This window comes from Rhea pennata, chromosome 25 (genome assembly GCF_028389875.1).
Source record: "Rhea pennata isolate bPtePen1 chromosome 25, bPtePen1.pri, whole genome shotgun sequence".
In the NCBI taxonomy this organism is placed as follows: domain Eukaryota; kingdom Metazoa; phylum Chordata; class Aves; order Rheiformes; family Rheidae; genus Rhea; species Rhea pennata.
Window position 1 is genome coordinate 4,560,795 of NC_084687.1, and position 19,189 is coordinate 4,579,983.

General features: G+C 48.2%; 2 protein-coding genes across 2 annotated transcripts; both read right to left on the reverse strand.

Annotated features, from left to right (window-relative positions):
- Positions 1-696: 696 nt before the first annotated feature.
- On the reverse strand, positions 697-19,160 carry LOC134150751 (uncharacterized). The gene is made up of 27 exons (XM_062594802.1): positions 19,100-19,160; positions 18,395-18,548; positions 17,668-17,785; positions 17,383-17,501; positions 16,756-16,955; positions 16,378-16,497; positions 15,923-16,070; positions 15,517-15,615; positions 15,161-15,312; positions 10,664-10,817; positions 9,968-10,085; positions 9,175-9,293; positions 8,648-8,787; positions 8,300-8,422; positions 7,888-8,032; positions 7,497-7,595; positions 7,161-7,309; positions 4,915-5,043; positions 3,835-3,945; positions 3,559-3,709; positions 2,911-3,028; positions 2,612-2,730; positions 2,099-2,298; positions 1,821-1,943; positions 1,596-1,740; positions 1,330-1,428; positions 697-1,033 (listed from the first exon to the last, which is right to left on the reverse strand). The coding sequence occupies exons 1-27, from the start codon at positions 19,153-19,155 to the stop codon at positions 881-883; spliced, it is 3,561 nt and encodes a 1,186-aa protein (XP_062450786.1). The 5' UTR covers positions 19,156-19,160; the 3' UTR covers positions 697-880.
- On the reverse strand, positions 7,012-11,239 carry PGC (progastricsin). The gene is given in 9 exon segments (XM_062595232.1): positions 7,012-7,309; positions 7,497-7,595; positions 7,882-8,032; positions 8,300-8,422; positions 8,588-8,787; positions 9,175-9,293; positions 9,968-10,085; positions 10,664-10,817; positions 11,184-11,239. Coding segments are annotated over 9 exon segments (1,173 nt in total). The 3' UTR covers positions 7,012-7,156.
- Positions 19,161-19,189: the final 29 nt, after the last annotated feature.

Below are 19,189 nucleotides of genomic sequence, written 5' to 3' on the forward strand. Positions count from 1 at the left end.
CTAAAACTCTGCGTTTGTTCAATGCCTGAGTTTTGACGCAAATGGTCTTAACAAAGGTTAACTCGGTTCAGTTCCTTGGGGTGGGCAGTGTTATCCCTGCCACACAGAACCAGAGCGAGTAAGAGAATCTGAAGCTGGAGTGGGACCCCATGAGAGTAGTGTGATAGACCCAGGCCACCACACCAGGACACTTCCCATGTCACCCAGGGAACGCATCCCGACTGGCTTCACTCGCAGAGGTGCCCCTTCCCCTATCCCACACGTGTGCAAAGACCCAAGAGTCAGCTCCGGCGCCGTTTGCTTCCCCGGGACCAGCAGCGAGGAGGGCTCGGACACCCCGCTCACGTCTGCTGGCTCTGCATCAGGCTTGGATGTGGCGCCTGCAGTGCAAGTGAAGATTTAAGAGGCATCTCGGTGCTTTTAAAAATATATAAAAGGACTCTTCTGGGCTGCCAGTGAAGACAGCATTTAGCAGAGCCTGGGTTGTCCCCGTGCCGTGACACGAGCAGGTGGCTGCTTGCTGACACTGGAGACAGATTTCACTGGGCTCCAGACCAGAAAATGCCTGGAAGCATCTACAAGCATGAAGCCAAACTCAGCCGTTGTTTTATTAAGAACAGCCATGCCAGATCTTCCCTCGGCCGCTTCCAAACAAGACAAAAGGCAGTTAGAGTCACAGCTCTTTATTTGCTACAGAGGATTTGGAGACTACTGAGTATTACACGCCAGGCCAAGGGAGGAAAAGGCTGTAATTCAGATGTACTGGGGTGCTGCAACCTCTCCGTTCAGATTATATAGGATTCCTCAGCAACTGGGAAGAGCGGTTACCCAGGGAAGGGAAGGGAAGGGAAGGCTGTCCCTGGGGGGACATGTGGTGTCCCTAGGCTGACACGGCAAAGCCAACTCTGTTGTTGGCCATGTCAAAGATGGAATAATACTGCCGGAGGAAGACATTACCTAGGATCCAGAGTGGCTGGCCGCTGTCAGAAGACACGTAAGTGCTCTCAACCCCAACGGTGCAGACGCCGTTGTTCTGTTGGGGGGAAAGGAGCAAAGACTATTTTGGTGCCAGTGAGGAGCACGGGATACAGTCTGCACCTTGAGAAATCAGCAGGAGCAAACAGATGCTTTGGCTGGAAGCAGGATTAGACCCTCCTTGCAGTCACATACACAGTGCACAAATACACTGTGACCTGTCGTGCTGGGAAATGCGGCACTCACAGGGTGCTGGGGAAGCCTCTGTGCTTGCAAAGAAATTCTGACTTTCTCCTAGGCAAAACTGCCCTATGATGGCGAACATTGGTCAGGAATAACAGAAGCAATACCTACGTTGAACACGTAGACAGATGGAGGCAGCGGTAACTGGACTCCGCTGATGGCAAAGTAGAGGGTGGGCATGTTCTGGATGTTGTTGCAGTCAACAATAAACTACAAAAGAAGAGAAGAGGGGGAAAGGGGTTAGATCAAACCATTGCCCCCATGGGAAACTTCTATCCAAATCCACACAGCTCGGCATTACTGTCTCACTGTGTCCTTGTCCTGTGGCATCAGCCCCTGCAAATTCCTCACTTGCGTGGGACATCCTTCCCACTTACCCCGTAGTTACTCTCCTGTGCACCCAGAGCCTGCAGGAACACTGGCATGTATTGTGCCGGGACAGTGAGCTGGAAGGTCCCAGTGTCCACGATGCCATGACAGCCCTGGCTGCACCAGCCTGTGGTGGACTGCCCAATGGAGAACCTGGAGACCAACAGAAAAGGTGTCACAAAAGCCTCCCCCATGCACCAAGGCCAACTCTGGGCAGCTGATGTTGCACTTACTCCTCAATACCAATCTTCCAGTAAACTTCCTGGACCACCGGTGCCCATAAAATCTCCCCTGAGTACAGCTGAGTGTCAACGCCTCCGAGGATGACCTCCCCACCGTAATCATAGGTTGGGTTACTGGAAAGACATGAGGTTAAATCAGAAACCAGGCAGACTACTAAGCAGAAAGTGATGTAACATACTGGTGTGCGGGAGGAACATGTAGACAGAGAATGAATTCATAAAAGGATGAATACAGGCTCGTGTCTATGTGAGAGAGTCAGAGATCTTACCGGGAGTAATAGAAACTGAAGATGGGTTCAGAAAGCTGGTTCTGCTGCAGCATGTTCTGCATCAGAGTGTTGTAACCACTGATTGCAACAGCCGGGTAAGCCATGCCCAAAATCCCATCGAAGTCCAAGTAGTAATAGGGTCTGCTGGGCTCATCCTGGCTCAGGCCAAATTCCTGGTTCGTGACAACGATGTTCTGGATCTAGAGGGGAAGAAAACAAGCTGGGAGGTGCTGGCGTTTTGGACCCACCCTGATAACAATGTCCCACAGGGGTATTGCTGGGGCAGGCAGGGGTGGCCAGGAAGTTAATACTGCACTGATGATCCTGAGCTTTTTCTGGAAGGCTGTAAACTCCACCTGGAAGATTCAGGCACTAATATCTAAAATAAGGTAGTTTCAGCAGTACCCCCTCCCCAATTTTTAACCTAGTTGCAAACTTGCAGCAACAATCAGTTCTTAGTAACCCTAACTGTAGCAACCTGTTTCCTATGACAACACATCAAAAGTCACTTACTGTCACAGTGTCGTAACCCAGCACCACAGACAAGTCACCAAACCCATAGGTCAGGGTGTAGGTGGTGCCAATGTTGGAGAAGGTCGATGACTGGCTGGGGTTGAACCTAGTGTGAGCATCTGCACAGAGAGAAAATCACAGCAATCAAGTCAGGTCCATGGTGCGTGGTGCAGCATGCCCTTGCGTGCGTGGGCAGAAAGTGCCAGCGAGGGGCTTCCTGGGGATGGGAGTTGACCCAAAACAGCCCGAGTGGTCATCTGTGTGGGCAAGGAGCTGTGGCCCCCAGGAAGGATGCTCACCGCAGGCCGGCATCTGGCAATACGTGGATGGCACCCAGAGGTTGGCGGAGCCAGTGTCGAAGAGCACCCGGAAGCTCTGCGGGGGGGTCCCGATGCTGATCTCCCCAAAGTAGAAGGACTGTGGACAAGAGCGAGGGCAGGTTTCTGTGGTTCTGAACGACCGGTTTTCTGAATGAGGGTTTTCAGCTCTTTACCCCTTTCTGAGAAAGCCAAACACCTCAGACGTAGGAAGTGCTCTTAGTTCCTGCAGGCATCCCAAGTAGCTAAAGCAAAAGTGCTTTGACACATCTACATTTAATAGAGATGTCAGTGGCAATGCCAGGAATGGTGTCCTGAGTCTGTGTCGCTCAGATTCGTCCTATAACCACCAAACTCAGCTTTTTCTGAAAGAGAAATAAAATGGGGGTAACAACTTGCTTACTTTATACCTTCTGATCATCCAAATCCCCCAAACCTTGAAGCCAGGGTATAGGAATTGCAAAATTAATACCACTTTTCAGCAGCATCCTATTGACTCGTGGCGAGGGAGAGGGAGAAATGCCTGCGAGGCTTGCAAAGCTGGCCGAGCGGCTGGATTAGGTAGCAAGGAAAGACGGAAGGAATCACAAAACGCTGGAGCCAGGGAAGAAAGGGAGCTCTGGCACTTACATCCAGGTAGTTCGTTAGTGGTTCGTAAGTCACGGCGTTACTGAGCTGATACTTCCTGCCCGGGTCGCCCTTGAGGTGCTTCAGGAAACTCTCCAGCACTCCGTCCTGTGCCATTGCCTCCCGTGCGGACCTGCCCTTCCGCAGGGGGATCCTGCATGGGAGGGAGAGCGCGGCTGGGTGCTGAGCACCAGGGCTCCCCGCACGGGCTCCTTGCAGCCAGCACCTCTGCCCACTCCGGCTGGCTGGTACACTTCCCAGGGAGTCTGGGACACCCACCTCACCGCTCCTTCCACGAGCTGGAAGCAGACGACGGCCAGCACAAGCCACCTCATGGCTCTGGTTTCTCCTGCGTGTCGTGCACCTTCTCCAGCAGCACCTATATATATACTCGGGAAGCAGTGTCCGACCCTGTGCCTCCCAATGCCCAGTTTGCTTTATCTCATGCTCTCACCTGGCGTCAATATTTTCTCTGGAGTTTGCCTCCTTAGCAGGGCACTTGGACACCAGCAGAACAGCTAGCGCCTCTGATACAGAGAGCAAATGGTCAGGATCTGATAAGAAGCAAAAATCTGTTGTTATCCAAATGTTAAATATTCTCCTCTCACCTTCAGCACTGGTTTGGTCTTGCCAGGGAACAAAGGCAAAAAAATGCCCTTTATATGAAATGGAAATTTATGATACCGTGTCCCTCTTTTGACCTAGCCAGGTAGCTAGGAGGATGTGCCATGGACCTGCAGTATTTCCTCATAAGAAACAACACTTAGCCCCCCATAGGGTTGTAAATCTGGTGCTTTGGAAGTGCAATGATGTCCCAAATGCTTCATGCAGCGCTGACCATATCCAAGCAAGAGAGATGCTGGGCAGTGTGTACTTAGATATTCATTTGCCATGGACTTCAGTCATGAGAGCCAGTTTCCTCCCCATGGGAAGGTGCCCAGGCTCTAATAACTATGCAAGTCCCTGCTGGGTCACCTCAGGCCGATCCAGGCATCTGGTAACTGAGCTGAAAAGGAATCTGATTTCCCATCCTCTGGCCCACATTATCAACATGGACCAGCTTCAAGACTAAGCACTTGGTCTCTCCACTCCCAGGTTAACTCAGTGAGAGCCACATTCCAGGATCACAATCATACTTACCCCAGGAAACAAGGTACAACCCAGGTCAGCCCAGTTCTACCCTAGGTCTGACAGGAGCAATTCAACATCCTTCTGTCCTTGGCTGTTGGAGCCCTTAGAACCGCTGAGGCTTGCCAGGCCATGCTGCAAGCAAGTAATGGGGGAGAGAGGGTGGTGAGGGGAGGGCAAGAACCCCAGGAGAGCCTTACTGCTCATGTTCAAGTAGTTGTTCATCGGTACGTAAAGGACATTGTGGCACTGGACTGGTATTTCCAGCCTAGGTCAGGCCTGTGGCGGCTCAGGAAATCCTCCAGCATTTCCTCCTCCTCCTCCATCTCTCCCATGCATTTGTCTTTCCTCAGATGCATTCTGCAGGGAGCAAAGATCAGTGGGGAGATGCAACAGCCTTCACATCTCCCCTGTCTGGACCCTGTTGCCGTGGCTGCTGGCCCCTGTGCCCCTCACTGCTCCCATGTCCTGGCAGAAGCACTCATGGTTCTCCTGCACTTTGCAGGGCCTTCAAGGGACAAGTCATGCAAGACTTTGCTGAGCACTTCAGCGATGCAGGGTGTCTGTGCAGTCCTCCCTACCAAGCCCACCTTGCCTGCCTCTCCAAGAGCCAAGACAAGCCACTCCATGGGTGCTGGTTTTTTCCAGCGCTTGGCTCCTGTATGCAGTGCCCTGGGTGCCCCACAGGAGTAGCTTGAGTTCGCTGAAACCTCCACATTTTGTACAGGAGGAGAAATGCCCTTCCTGCTGTCAGCTTCTATCTAGTCTCTGTATCACTGCACTCAGCTTGTGTCAATATTTTGACACAAGCACAGAGGAGTTCGTGTCCTTTCTCTGGTGAAACTACAGAGCTATTAATACATCTGCTAATGAGCTCCAATGATAAAGAGCTTCTAAGAAACAAGTTTGGATCCAGGGAAAGAGAGGTGTTATCTGAGCTTCCACCTACCAGGGTATTTGCTGTTGGCTGCAGTAGTTCATTGCTCCTAGGTGCCAAGGGATACTCCTTTCTGTCATAGACCGCAACCTATGATACTCTAGTTATTTTTTTACCTGAGCGAATAGCCTCACTTCAGGATTTAGGGTCACTTGGATGTCATGGCTAACCTAATCTGGCCTCACATTTGACTCTGATGTAATCATAGATCTTTGTTAAATCTTATCCATCTGCAAGAAAGATTAGTCACTTCTCCCATGTATCCCTCAGCAGGTTTCCCAACACCCGGCGAGAGGGACAGATGCAGGGGACAATCAGCTCTATTTCTGGGGCTCTGCAGCTTTATTCTCAACTGATTGGAGTGACCAGTCTGGCCCTGCAAGCACCAGCAGCAGCAAGAGACAGGACAGCATGTTCTCATGGTGGCTTCAAGGTCACTACAAACTGCAAGCAAAGCAATCTCCACTGCCAGGGGCTAACCTTATATTTGCCTGATTAGGTCCTGATAAGTATCTCTCTGAACTGACTTAGCAGAAACTATCAACAAGTGGCAACTGGAGGCAAGAACTTGTATCACCCCTGTTAACAGACGTGCCAAGCATTTGTCAGTGTTGCAGCTGCAACAGCATTTGACAGCACAGAGCAGAACGGGTTTTTGGGGACATCGTGGTGCTTGGCACCCCTTGGGGAACTCCTGTCCCTGGAGCTGTGAAGACAACCACCTAGAGCTGTGCAACGGCTACACAGTTGGCATTTAAGACCAATCTCAGTGCCCTTTTGGTACCTTGGTCCCCAATCCTGAAACCCACATGGTATTTCTTACTTGCAAAGCAGAGCCCTTGTAGGAATTAGGCTTAGGACACCTTGTCCCTCTTTGTGTCCTAATGGACAATGATGACAGGAATGGAGGTGCAGCTGAAGCCAATGGGAAAGGAATTTGGGGGATGGCAGCTGGCTGATTTTCAAGGCATAAAGTCTGCAGACCCTGTCTGAGTCCCAAAAGCCTTGCAGAGGGGACAGACCATTCATCACTGCCACTTCAAGCGCTGCCAAGCATGCAAGAACTCACTGAAGACTGAGACTCAGTCCCAGAGCCTTTAGGGGTTGACAATATGTCATATCACTTTGCAGGAAATGTAAATAAATTGACTTCAGATTTGAACGAGACCAGGGGCCGATTCCTTGCCATTTCTACATGCTGAGTTCACAGAAATCTGCCCAGAAGTTTATGATGGCACTTGCTGCAGTGCCCCGGTGAAAGAGCAGTTAAGACACACAGTCCATCAGTCTGTGTTCAGTCATCATTCAACAAACTCAGGAGAAGGCTAGAGACAATATTGGACACCACAGCTTATTTGCAGTAATAGAGGATGAAACACTTTTACACAGAAACCCCAGAGAGACAGAAAGACTATACAGGCACATAAAGAATGAGAAGATTTGTCCATAGAAACTCCATAGGACTCTACGAATGCTCACTAAGGTGTACGTGGCCAGGAGAGCAACTATCTTCTGTTCAGATGGCGCTCCATTCCTTTACGCTGACAGGGCAAAGCCAACACGGTTGTTAGCCATGTCAAAGATGGAATAATACTGCTTGAGAAAGACATCACCCAGGATCCAGAGCGGCTGCCCATTCTGGGACGGCAAGTAGGTGGCCTCGATCCCAACAGTGCAGTAGCCGTTGTCCTGTAAGGGGAAAATAAAGGGAGTGAGGTGTTAGATCCCAAAGATATGCCAGGACTCTGCCAGCTGGATTGCATTCAGGGAGGAGTTGCTTGCATGCAGCGGGAGAGCATGACTTTGTTCAGGAACACCAGGTCCTTTCTGGGCCCTTGAGGACTTAGTGAGATGAAGCAGCTCAGATAATACTTACATTGATGATGTAGGCAGAGGGGCACAGTGGGAACTGAGCTCCGTTGATGATGAAAGTGACGGTGGGCAGGTACTGGACCTCATTGCAGTTAACTGCATACTGCGGAGAGAGGGTGAAAAGGTTACAGCTGTAACAGCACAGAGACAACAGCACTGACTGGGAGAGGAGAGTGTTAACCATGAACCCTCCACACAGGGGCAACATACACTTTATAAAGTCCAGGCAGTGCCATGTCTTCACATCCCTCCCTTATATGCAAGCAGCCTACGGCATCATGCTTCTCAGATGCCACGTGAGTTTTGCAGGATCTCTTAAAACCCAGGATAGCTTGCTTTCTATGCAAGCCTCCCCACTGCTCCTTTCACTTCTCCAAAGCAACCCCAACACTTACACCATAACTGGTCTGCTGGGCACCCACAGCCTGAAGGAAGCTGACCATATACTGCTGGGGCACTGTGAGCAAGAATGTCCCAGTATCCACGATGGCCTGGCAGCCCTGGCTGCACCAGCCCGTCGCTGACTCTCCAATAGCAAATCTAGAAAGAGAAACAGGAGAAAGACATCACTTACTTACAAAAATGCACTGGCAATTAAATTTTCTCAGCTGGATCTAAAAGTCCAGAGAGCCTCTGAAATTCAATGCATAAACTCCAGCTTTGGGCCATGGCTGCTGCAAGAGCTCCCGATTTATCTGGAGCACAACTCTGTAATGCTCTTGTTCAGCACCCGTTATGGTGGGACTAAGCTTTCCTGCGTGGATCATGCCCCTCACATCGATGTGTGGCTGTATGAATGCAACTCACTCATCAATTGCAATCTGCCAGTAAACCTCCTGGGTCACTGGTGCCCATACAATCTCGCCAGAGAACAGCTGAGTGTCAACTCCTCCAAGAATGAGCTCTCCTCCATAATCATAGGTGGGCTGGCTGCAAAAACAGAGTGAAATCATCAGAGATCAATAATTCAGTGCCATACAAATAGGTTAGCGAGGCACAAATTCATGAGGAACTTGCATGGAGACAGTCAGATGGAGACTGGTATGCATGAGATGCACTGAGACTGGCAGGTAGGTGTGCACAGGCAGATTTTACCGAGAGAAGTAGAAGCTGAAGATAGGCTGAGTCAGCTGGTTCTGTAGCAGCATGCCCTACAGAGCAGTGGGCGTTCCTCCCACTGCCAGCGAAGGGTAGGCCATTCCCAGGATCCCATCAAAATTGGCATAGTAGAAAGGCTGCGCTGGTTCATCCTCACTGAGCCCAAACTCCTGGTTTGTGACCCTGATGCTCTGGATCTGGAAGGAAAGGGAACTTCAACTCCAGCCTATGCTTTCACACAAAACTGGAGCAATGACCAGATCTGATGACCAACACTCTAAAAGCCCAAATAAAGAACACTGCAAGATCACAGCTGGTGAAAACACTGCCAAGCAGTTCTGGAAATTAGTAGGAATCATGCTGATTAAAACAAAGTAAAAACCAGCTGGGTAATTCAAGGTGGCAATGACTACCTCATATTGGTTCTACCTAACTCAGACCCTGGTTTACCCAAGTCTTGTCTTCACAAGACACGAAATCTGCCCTTAGCCATCCTTCAGGCTCTTTCCATCACAGTATTCTGCTGGTTCTAGGGACACAGCTCCTGGAAAGATGCGTGACTGTGCAGGGTAAGGTGTACTTACTGTTAGCGTGTCGTAACCCAGCAGAACTGTGAGTGCACCGCTGCCGTAAGAGAGGGTGTAGGTCTGACTGTTGTTGGTGAAGGTAGAGGACTGGCTGGGATTGAACCTTGCATGATTTGCTGTGTGAGAGAGAAGACAGCAAGCTCCTGGACATGTTCTCTTCTGACTATCAGCACTGCACAGGTAAGCCCTGCCAGGATAACACTTCTAAATCAACTTCTCAGGGAGTGAACAAGTCCTGAACAACAGAGCAGGGTGTTTGCCTTGCAGTTCTTTCTAAGAGTTTTTGCATACACTTTCTCTCTCTCTCTTTCTCTCTCTCATTTAAGGGAACGGCTGCAGTGATCATAACTATATTAGCTACCCAGTGTGAGCAAACCCATCGAGTTAAATCCCCACTGCTCCCTTGCAGTCAGTAAGTTATAATCAAATAAGATCTGCTGGAGATGGGACAATAGCTCCCTGATTCATAGCTTTGATGCTCAGTCTAGTCATGAAATCTTAAACACAGGCATCGTGATTGCCAACACACTGAGGACACTCACAATGGCCACAGAGTTTTGGACACCTTCATTAGCCAACTGCATAAAGAAAGAGGGATGTAACATGTGTTTTCCAAGAAAGCACCAGACAGACACTAGCCAATACAGGGGAGCAGCTATCCCAAGCAGCGTGCAGGATGAATTTGGGTCTGGCACTGCAGTTTTCCTCATCTGATCAGAATACGTTGCATCTCTCAGGGTGTTTCACACAGAACAAGCATCAGCCACTTTCAGCAGCTGAAGGTACTCACTGCAGGCCACTGTCTGGCAGTATATGGACGGCACCCACAGGTTGGAGGAGCCAGTGTCAAAGAGCACCAGGAAGTTCTGTGGAGGGGTCCCAATGCTGATCTCCCCAAAGTAGGAGGACTGCAGAAAAGAGAGGATATCTCTGAGGGTGGAGTGTTGGCCCAAGGATCAGGAACAGAATTAGACTTTTGCCTCCCAGTCCTGTGCTGGGATTCCAATCACACTTCACAGAGATGCTGGAGAACACCAAGCTGACTCTTACAAATAACAAGGTAGGTGGGAAGGGACTGAATGCCAACCATGCTTTTTTTTCTCCCAAATATAGTAATATTAAATATTCCTTTTGTTCATCAGGCTATATTTGATTTCTTTTCGAATTTCTCAGTGCTCACAAATTAAAACATACAGACCTTTTCCAGGTAGAACAGTGTGCTGTGTTTGGTTGACCTGTGTCACAACAAAAGGTCATATGGTTTAGCCAGGTCAATGTAAATGATGAACGTTTCTATAGAAAGGAATAGCTTTGGAAAACTATGGAAAACTTAGAAAAGTCTACTGTAGAAGCATAAAAAAGAATAAAGAAAAGAAATCTCACACTCCTAGTGGCCTACGAGTAAGCAGATTGCTTTAACAGCTGGAAAGAAAGAGGGGAATGAGTGTGATGGACAGATGAAGACAGAAGAACCTGCAATACTTACATCCAGATGGCTAGCCATTGGCTCATACACAACAGAGTTCTCATTGAAGCGATATTTCCTGACTGGATCGTATTTAATTTTTTTTAAGTAGTCCTCCAGCACTCCTGCCTTCCTCATTTCCTCCCATATAGACTCAATTTTCTTCAGTTTGATTCTGCACAAAGCAAAAAAAAATTTAAAAAGTAGTGAATCAGCGGAACATGTGGGCCTTTCCAGATTCTCTCTTCTTTGGGCTCCTGAGCCCTGCCACGATGAGCTTCCCTCCACTCGGTTGCTTTGTGCTGCTCTGCGCAAATCCCCTCCAAGCAAGGGACACAGCCCGGACTAGGACTGGTGCTGGTGTAGCCATGATCATCCATGAAGATACATGAAGCAAGACTCATAAGAAAAGGTGTTAGCCTTGGTTAGAGTCCTGGGGAAGCTGTACAGCACACACACCGTGAAAAAAAAAAGCAGCTAGTCTCTATTATTTAAATTTTTATCACATTTATTCTTGCAGCATCTGCTCCAAGAAACCCACCTTACAACCCCCTCTGAGAGCTGGAGGCATACTAGGGCCGGGATAAGCCACTTCATGTTTCAGGAGTTGTCCAACGGTCTGTACACACCGTCTCAGAGACCGCAGCAGGCTGCGCTGAAATCTCCTGCCCAGACTCCTAGGTTTTATACCTGGAAAGCAGTGACTCACTCTCTTATCTGCTGACCTCCATTTTCCATTACTGTGACCCATGTCATCAGCATCAACAATTTCTTTGTGTTTTGGTCCACAAGGAGTTTGGGAAGTTTGTGTCCTTAGAGGAGCATTAAGATGAGAATAGAGCAACTCATGTCTTTGATAGCAGGAACAAAGAATTAACATCTGATAATAGGAAAATTCTTATCTCAACGAAGACAGGAGTTATCAAAACATCAACATGCTGCAGCATTATCTATTTCTTCAAAGTTTTTCAAAGACCTGTTGCTTTCCTCACCAGAGTACACTGCAAAGACCTATAGACGGCTTCTTGCTCCCAGCCCCAGGGGTTAAGCAAGACAGTGCTTTGCCCAAGAGGTTCATTCTCCTGCAGTTTCCAGCACAGTCCTATCTTCTTGTCATTTTGTCTCCACTTCTTCATCAGCTTCATAGTCCTCCGCTGTCCCAGTGCAATGTATTCTTTCCTCCAAGTACAGCTAGTCTGCATGGGCTGTACAGCTATATCCTGCCTCTGCTTTCACATAAGTATTTTGGACAAAAATCACATATTTTTCTATTATTTTTTTTAAATCTTTGTGGAGCAATTAATCTCCTTTTTGTCGCATGTTAAAAGGCAGGTGTTTTGCCTACCTGCATCAGATGACCTACCCCCCCAAAAAAAAGATTTGTGATGCTGGTGACCATGCTGCAGTAGTCCTGCTGTCCTTCACACTTGCATGCAAAGACAGGAAAATTGCTTGTTTGCTTTTCCTCTGTGGAAAAAAAAAGAGAATCAAAACCACTGAGGCTTCCCAAAGTGCTAACACGACACAACAAACTAACGCAACACAGCAAACATACCCAAACATTTTCAGTTATAACCTCAACTTTTTCTAGTAATAGGAACATTGAGGGAGATGTTTTCCATTTTCCTCAACATGTTTTGTGTAAACCCATCGCTACAGAAATTTCTATAGAAACGTAGCCTGTAGCATGTTACGTGTAACACAGGGATGTCATTCCCGGATAACCCATTCCCTTAGCGTCTTCATTGCCTCTGGATTCAGGGCTTTGGCATAGCATCACGAACAGTGCTCTGCTCACTGCAAAGCTCAGACCAGGGTGGACAACAGCCACTCCTGGCCAGTGGGCTCAGCAAAATTTGGGTTTCCACTGAGACCAGGGGAGCTGCTGAGCGCTCAGCGCTTTTGGAAACCTGCTCAGAAATGCGTAACGGGCAGTTTAACCCAGTGTTTTATACTCATTCAGCAACTGTCGAGGGATAATCAGGTTGTGAATCCCACAGCTAAATAACTGCTCTTCACCTCTCAAGGAGCTCCGAAGGCAGTCTGACACACAGCCGTTTAATCAGCAGCAATGGAGAGCGCCAACTGCCCTGCACACGCTGACGAGAGGCTAAAGAGGGACCTCAGGTCCATCAAGAACGAAATGAGCTGTCTGGAGAAACACAGCATGAAACCATCAGTGTGCAATGCCACAGTTGCTGGGCCAGACGTTTATCTGCCTCTCCAGGCAGGTGGGGACAAGCCAACATTATCTAGGATCCAGCCAGGCCTGGGAAGGGGAACAGGGCAGCAGCCGTCGTGCTAAAGCCTTCTTTGGAGGAGCAGATTGCAGCTGAGCTCAAGGCAGAGACTCTGGTCTCTGCCTCAGCTGCGTGACATTTCTGGACACTCACGCTGCAGCACGTTCTCCAGGACACCTCCACGAGCTGAGGCAGAGCCTGGCCAAGACAAGCTCCTGCATGAGAGTTGATTCCTCTGCAACCAGCTCCCCATATACAACATCCCAGCGATCTCCTTGGATGTTGTTTAAGTGCCTCCAATCTGAGCAGCTTGCTTTTTTCCACACGGGGGAAAAGCCTACTCTCCATTATCTGCTGTTAGCCCAGTGTCACTGTCACTGTGCTCATCCAGTGTCAATGCTTTGCACATATTTTATTCCCTCGGGAGCACTGGGAAGTGTGTGTCCTTTGCCGGATATTGAGACTATAACAAGGCAATTATCTTGTTTGCTAGCAGGATTGATAGAAAGATCAACTTATTAAGATTGGATAAAAGGCAAATTCTGGCTGAAAGCAAAGAGCAGTTATCAAAACGTCAATATACTGAGTGTTATCTGCAGGTCCCCATAGGGACTCTGGCTTGCCAAAAGACAAAGGAATAAGGTGCCCTCTGCAGCACACAGAAACATACTCTACTTTTGTTGCTTTTTTACCCCCAAATTAAACAGCTTTTGTATGTTGAGTCATTTAGTTTAAATGAGAATCAAGGATTTACTGTTTCTGACATCAAAAATTGTGCTGGCTTGAGCAGAACAGGGTTTAGACAACTTATTTTTCTTCCCAGCTCCAAGCCCCTTTGAGCAGCACTCACCCAAACAGATCTCTAATGCAGGACTTCTCCTCAGGGCCGAGGCTCTGCTAATTTCCCTTTCTTTGCTTACAGCTTTTTTTCTGTATTGGTTTAACATTTTCATCTTGCACGCAAGCATGCTCCAGTCCAGGGAATCCTGTTTCCTCTGCTCAGCAGATGACAGCAGACCCTCGTTACATCCCATAGCCACCTCCTCCAACCCTCCTGGGACACTGGAGCTGCGCAAAAACAGCAAATGAGATGAGATGAGCTGTGAGTAGAAGGTTTCCTTGCTATCTCGAGGGCTTAAACCATCAACTTTCAACACAAGTCAACAAATCCTATTAAACTAACAGGCCAAACAGCCACTAAAGATGCAGGCATTCTACAAAATTCCCCATTTCCCCAAACCCACTACCTCCCACAAAGCGTTTCACGGGATTAAGAACGGCATATAAAGGGAAATGGGGCATTCAGCTTCCCCTGTCACCCAAAGACTTCTGCTGCCTGCAGGCACCTCTGACCAGTGCAGGCTGGGGAGAAAAGCCTGTTCACAAAGCGACTGCAATCACTCTTTAATCTCCTCCTAGTCTGCTTTAGTTCCGGCTGCTCTGACAGCAATCCCATAGAAAAGTGACTGGTCCCAGCTCCAGGGCAACTTACCACCCTGACTCCTGGGCCTTGGTCCCAGTCACAAGATACTGCTATTTACCTCAACAAACGATAGCTTCAACTTGGACACAAATGTGGGACTGCCAGGAGATTCCCCTGATCATTAGACAAAGACTGTAGCTCTCACAAGCATGTGTCAGCTAAAACCTTCCCTGGAAGTACCAAATCCCATCTTGCAGTTAGTGAGCAGAAATCTGAGTAAATCCAGTTTTCCATGCCCTGTTATTCCCCTTGCATGTACTGGGAGACATGCAGATGGAAAGAGGCAAGAGTTATCAGGCTCATGGAAAGGAGAGAGGGGTGAAGTTAGTTAGCAATTGTTTCAAGTCTGAGACATTCCTTTTTAAAATACGTGACCACTTTCTATGTCTTTTAGCTAAATAACATCCTTGCGCTTCGTTTAAGTTTGTTCCTGCTCAGAATAGGCTACTTGTAAATCTGGCAGTGACATCTGCTTTCACTCTCTGTTTTTTGGAGCACATTCTAGAAAAGATAGCTGTTGAAGTTTTTCTTGTTCTATTTTGTATCCAAAAAAAAGAGAGAAAAACAATATTCACTTTATCTTATTTTTATGGTGTTTTTATTTATTTGCAGTTGCTTTTGGAAAGAAACCCAAACTTTCATCATACAGATTTCACAGAAGAGAGATTGCAAATTTTGCAGACATGGATGAAGGGAAGAAACTCCAGATGCTCTGACACACAGAGGCACGAGGAGCTGCTATGCCGGGTAAGTAGAAGCAGCAACACCGTCAGCATGGGAGCCAGTTCTGCCTACACAGCAGTGGCAAAGCCCACTTGGTTGTTGCCCAGGTCATAGACGGAGTAGTAAGACCTCAGGAAGACGTCCCCAAGAATCCACAGGAGCTGTCCATTCTGGGATGCCAGGTAGGTAGGTTCAATTCCAACGGTGCAGTAGTCACTGTCGCTCTGTTGGGCAGAAATAATTGTTAAAAAGCTCCAGAGTTCTGGCTACCACCCACTGCCCATCAGCCACCCACCAGGTGTGGCTTATTCAGGCTCAGCTGTGGCCAGTGCACCCATAGCCAGACAGCAGCTCTCCCTTAGCAGGAGAGCTTCTGTGCAAGGCAGAGCGAGGCACACAGGAGCCAGATGAGCCATGAGATGATATACCTGGAGCATGTAGGCAGAGGGAGGCAAGGGGAAGCTGGTGCCACTGATGACGAAGGTGAGGGTGGGCATGCTCTCGATGTTGCTGCAGCTAGCCACGTACTAGGGAAAGAGTAAGCCATCGCTAGTTTATATCTGATGCACTTGGTACAGGCACATCATGGTGTTTCCCAGGATACCAGTGACAGGCTGCCAGAAGAAGCTGTCACCCAGGAATAGAACCAGGAATCCAGACATCTGAACTTTATATATTCTGTCATTTCCTCTGCAGAGATTAGACCAAAACTTGGAAGATTTCCTATGTCCCTCTAATCTCATTGCTGAATGACATCTGCCTGCCCCAGGCACATCTCCATTTTCTATTTATTTTATTTATTTACTTTTTTTTGGTCGAGCCTGATTGCCTTACCTGGCCATCACTATCAGCTTCAGCTCCAATGTATTCCATCAGCTCAGAAAAGACCTCCTGAGGAACAGTGAGGAGGGAGGTTCCAGTGTCAACAATTCCCTGGCAGCCCTCGCTACACCAGCCGCTGGTCTCTCCACCAATGGAGAAACTATAGAAACAGAGAAAAAGCTGCAAGTAAAGCATGCTCAACTCTGCTGCAGAACAAATGGAGGACAGGAGCACTGTGGATGAGGAACGCTCAGATGCTTCCTCCAACATCTGCACTTTTAAAAGGGTGAGTTTCTGTGGTTATATACAGGCGGAAGCAAGCCCCCAGAGCCCAAACTGTCCAAGATATGAAGTCTCTGAATCATGATCCAGAGTGACTGGACCCGACAGAAAAGTTCTTGTTGTAGCCACAGGTCTAAGAACAGCTAAAACTGTTACAGAGGAAACAGAATAAAGTCCCATTTTACCTTTCAATCCCAATCTGCCAGTAGGTAGTCTGGGTGACAGGAGTCCAGGTGATCTGGCCTGTGTACAGGCTGGAGTCAACACCTCCCAAGACAAGCTCACCCCCTTCGCTGCCCTCCTGTCTGCAAGAGAAAAGCACAAGCAAAATACCTGGTTACTTGTGGTGATTAACAGCCACCAATACCAGCCTATTGGAAGGGGATGCAGACTAAACAGAAGAGGGAGGCGTAAATACTGAACGAACAGGAGAGCAGGAATGAAGTGTAAACTGCCAGATTCTCCTGAAGGTGTTAGAAATCCATGAGGTTTGCAGTAAAAGGGAATAATCTTGGGAAGCACAAAGGCAACATAAGCTAAAAGGGGAAGAGCCACATCCTTACCCACTCAGGTAGAAGCTGAAGATGGGGGCATCAAGCAGGTCTTCCCGCATCAAGCCCTGCATCACAGTGGTGGCACCCCCAGCAGAAATGGAAGGGTAGGCCATACCCAGGATGCCGTCAAACTGAGCATACACAAAGTTGGTGCCAGGCTCAGTCTCACTCAGGCCAAACTCCTGGTTTGTGATGGAAAGGCTCTGGATCTAGGGCACAAAAGAAAGCAGGCACAGCTTATCTGAGTGCAGCACAGGGTATCACTACCCAAGGGCAAGCAGCACGGGCACTGTGACAGCCAGGCTATGTGCCAGGAGCACTAAGCCAAAACAAGTACCTGCCTGACCAAATAACGGCTCTGCCATCCTACCACTACGCCTGAAAGCCATGTACCACATACACGAAACAAGAGATTTTCCATTCCAGCCAGGCAATAGAGCTCCCCCTTTTGCTCACAAGGGAGCATTTTATGTTTCTAGAAATGAACAACTCAGATTTTTCCAGGTACATGCTCTGGACATGCACTTCACAGGCACAGGATGTGGGCAGGTGGCCTTTTTCAGTGCACTGCTGCTGACCAAAATGCAGAGCAAAGCCAGAGGTGCCCCTTCCTCCTCCAGCTGAAGTGTCACTTACTTTAACAGTATCATAGCCAAGAATCCCACTGAGGCTGCCAGTTCCATACTGTATGGAGAAGTACTCATCCCGAGTTGAAAACGTGGAGGACTTGCTGGGGTTGAACAAATTGTGGTCGGCTAAATTGGAAAAGCAAAACAGAAGAGCATGAACTTTCAGCTCATACAAATGAAGGCTGCAGACTCACAGATGGAGAGATCCTGATCAGAGACCATCTTCAGTGCAAGCAATAGGGGAAATAAGAGCATAATTTTCCATCATCCTCCCTGCACAGGAGTTACTCACTGCAGGCCTCGCTCTGGCAATACGTGGATGGCACCCACAGGTTGGAGGAGCCGGTATCGAAGAGCACTAAGAAGCTCTGTGGGGGGGTCCCGATGCTGATGGGCCCATAGTAGGACATCTAGAAGAAAGGGGACATATTTTTATATCCCACATTACTCTGGCCAACAGCACCGCGAGTGCACCTGCTGCTTCTCAGCCGATGCAACCAGCAGCATTACAGGACTGTGGGTTCCTAATGACAGTTCATGGGGCTTCTATCATGGAAGAGCCAGTTAAAGCTCTTCCTTGAAAATTTAGACTTTCTTGCTCTAGGAGATTAAATTAAAATAATGAGGTAAATTTTGTCTGGCACACAGCAATTGCTCTCTGCTTGGGTTCTCTAGCTAGGAAAAGCAATTGGTGGAAGCCAGGATGGCACAGGCATGTCTGAAGCAGCTGTGTTTAGGAACTGCTCGCAAGCATGCTCATTCTTTATACAATGCTGCACGAGCTGGTTTCAGCTTATTTCCAAAACAGAGAACATAGCACACAGCTGAACAGCTCACATCCACATTGAAATAAATACTCCTCTTTTCCTACGCAACTATAAGAACTGCTCCTGAAATAAACTGTTGGGCTCAAAGTCTGACATGTAACTTCTCAAATTTCTCTCTCTATTCCTGCTCCATTCCTCCCATCTCTACACTTACTTTTCCTCCCTTATTTTTAGCAGCCAGTGGATACTCACATCCATGCTGTTAGACAGGGGCTCGTAGGCAGAGGCAAAGTTATTGAAGAATTTGTAGGCAGGGTCATAGTGGCGGTGTTTCTCAAGGTATTTGTGGAGCACACCCTTCTCCTTCATTGTTTCCCTTATGGACTTGCCTTTCTTCAAAGGAATTCTGCATGCATGCAATTAGCAAAATGTCATCAAATCAGCGTGATATCAAGTGTCTCTTTGCTTCCCATCACACCTCCTAATTTTGACTCCTCCTATTCCTCTTCCATCCTCTTTCCATTCCTCCCCTGCCTGATTATACTCCTGTGTACAGATTTTTTCCAGTGTGTTGATCTGGATTGATGAGAGTGTTTCTAGAGGAATATGGTCTAGTCTGGCCACTGGAAAAGTCCTGTGCTTTGGATCCCGACCCCTTCAACTAATGAAAAATGAGTTTGATCTCAGGCCTGCCTTTGCATTGATCCTTATTAGCGTGGCCTCTTTGGGATACAATAAGCAGTATCAGGGAAAGCCAAGAGTAAGGCAAAGGCAGTGAGAAATTGTTCAGTGTTAATGCAAAAACCATGACCATTTTCTAAAGCCTAAGTCATAATAGTAAGCACTGGCCCAGGACAAAACCTAAGACTCCCAACACACATTTCATATTGCTCCTCTTTCTGACTCACCACTATACTGGAAACAACTAAAATGCTCATGTGGTTATTCTGTACTTACTTCACCAGCCCCTCAGAGAGGTGGAAGCAGACCAGAGCGAGGATCAGCCACTTCATGATGATCTTCTCTGTCAGGCAGTTTCTGAAGAGA

What these genes read in the sequence shown, in the direction of transcription:
- LOC134150751 (XM_062594802.1), bottom strand. Translation starts at nt 19,155, where the DNA reads ATGAAGTGGCTGATCCTCGCTCTGGTCTGCTTCCACCTCTCTGAGGGG. An exon ending in TTGCCAGAGCGAGGCCTGCA is followed by an intron (nt 17,502 to 17,667) that starts GTGAGTAACTCC and finishes TTTCCAATTTAG; the next exon opens with CCGACCACAATTTGTTCAAC. An exon ending in TTGGCTATGATACTGTTAAA is followed by an intron (nt 16,956 to 17,382) that starts GTAAGTGACACT and finishes TTTGTGCCCTAG; the next exon opens with ATCCAGAGCCTTTCCATCAC.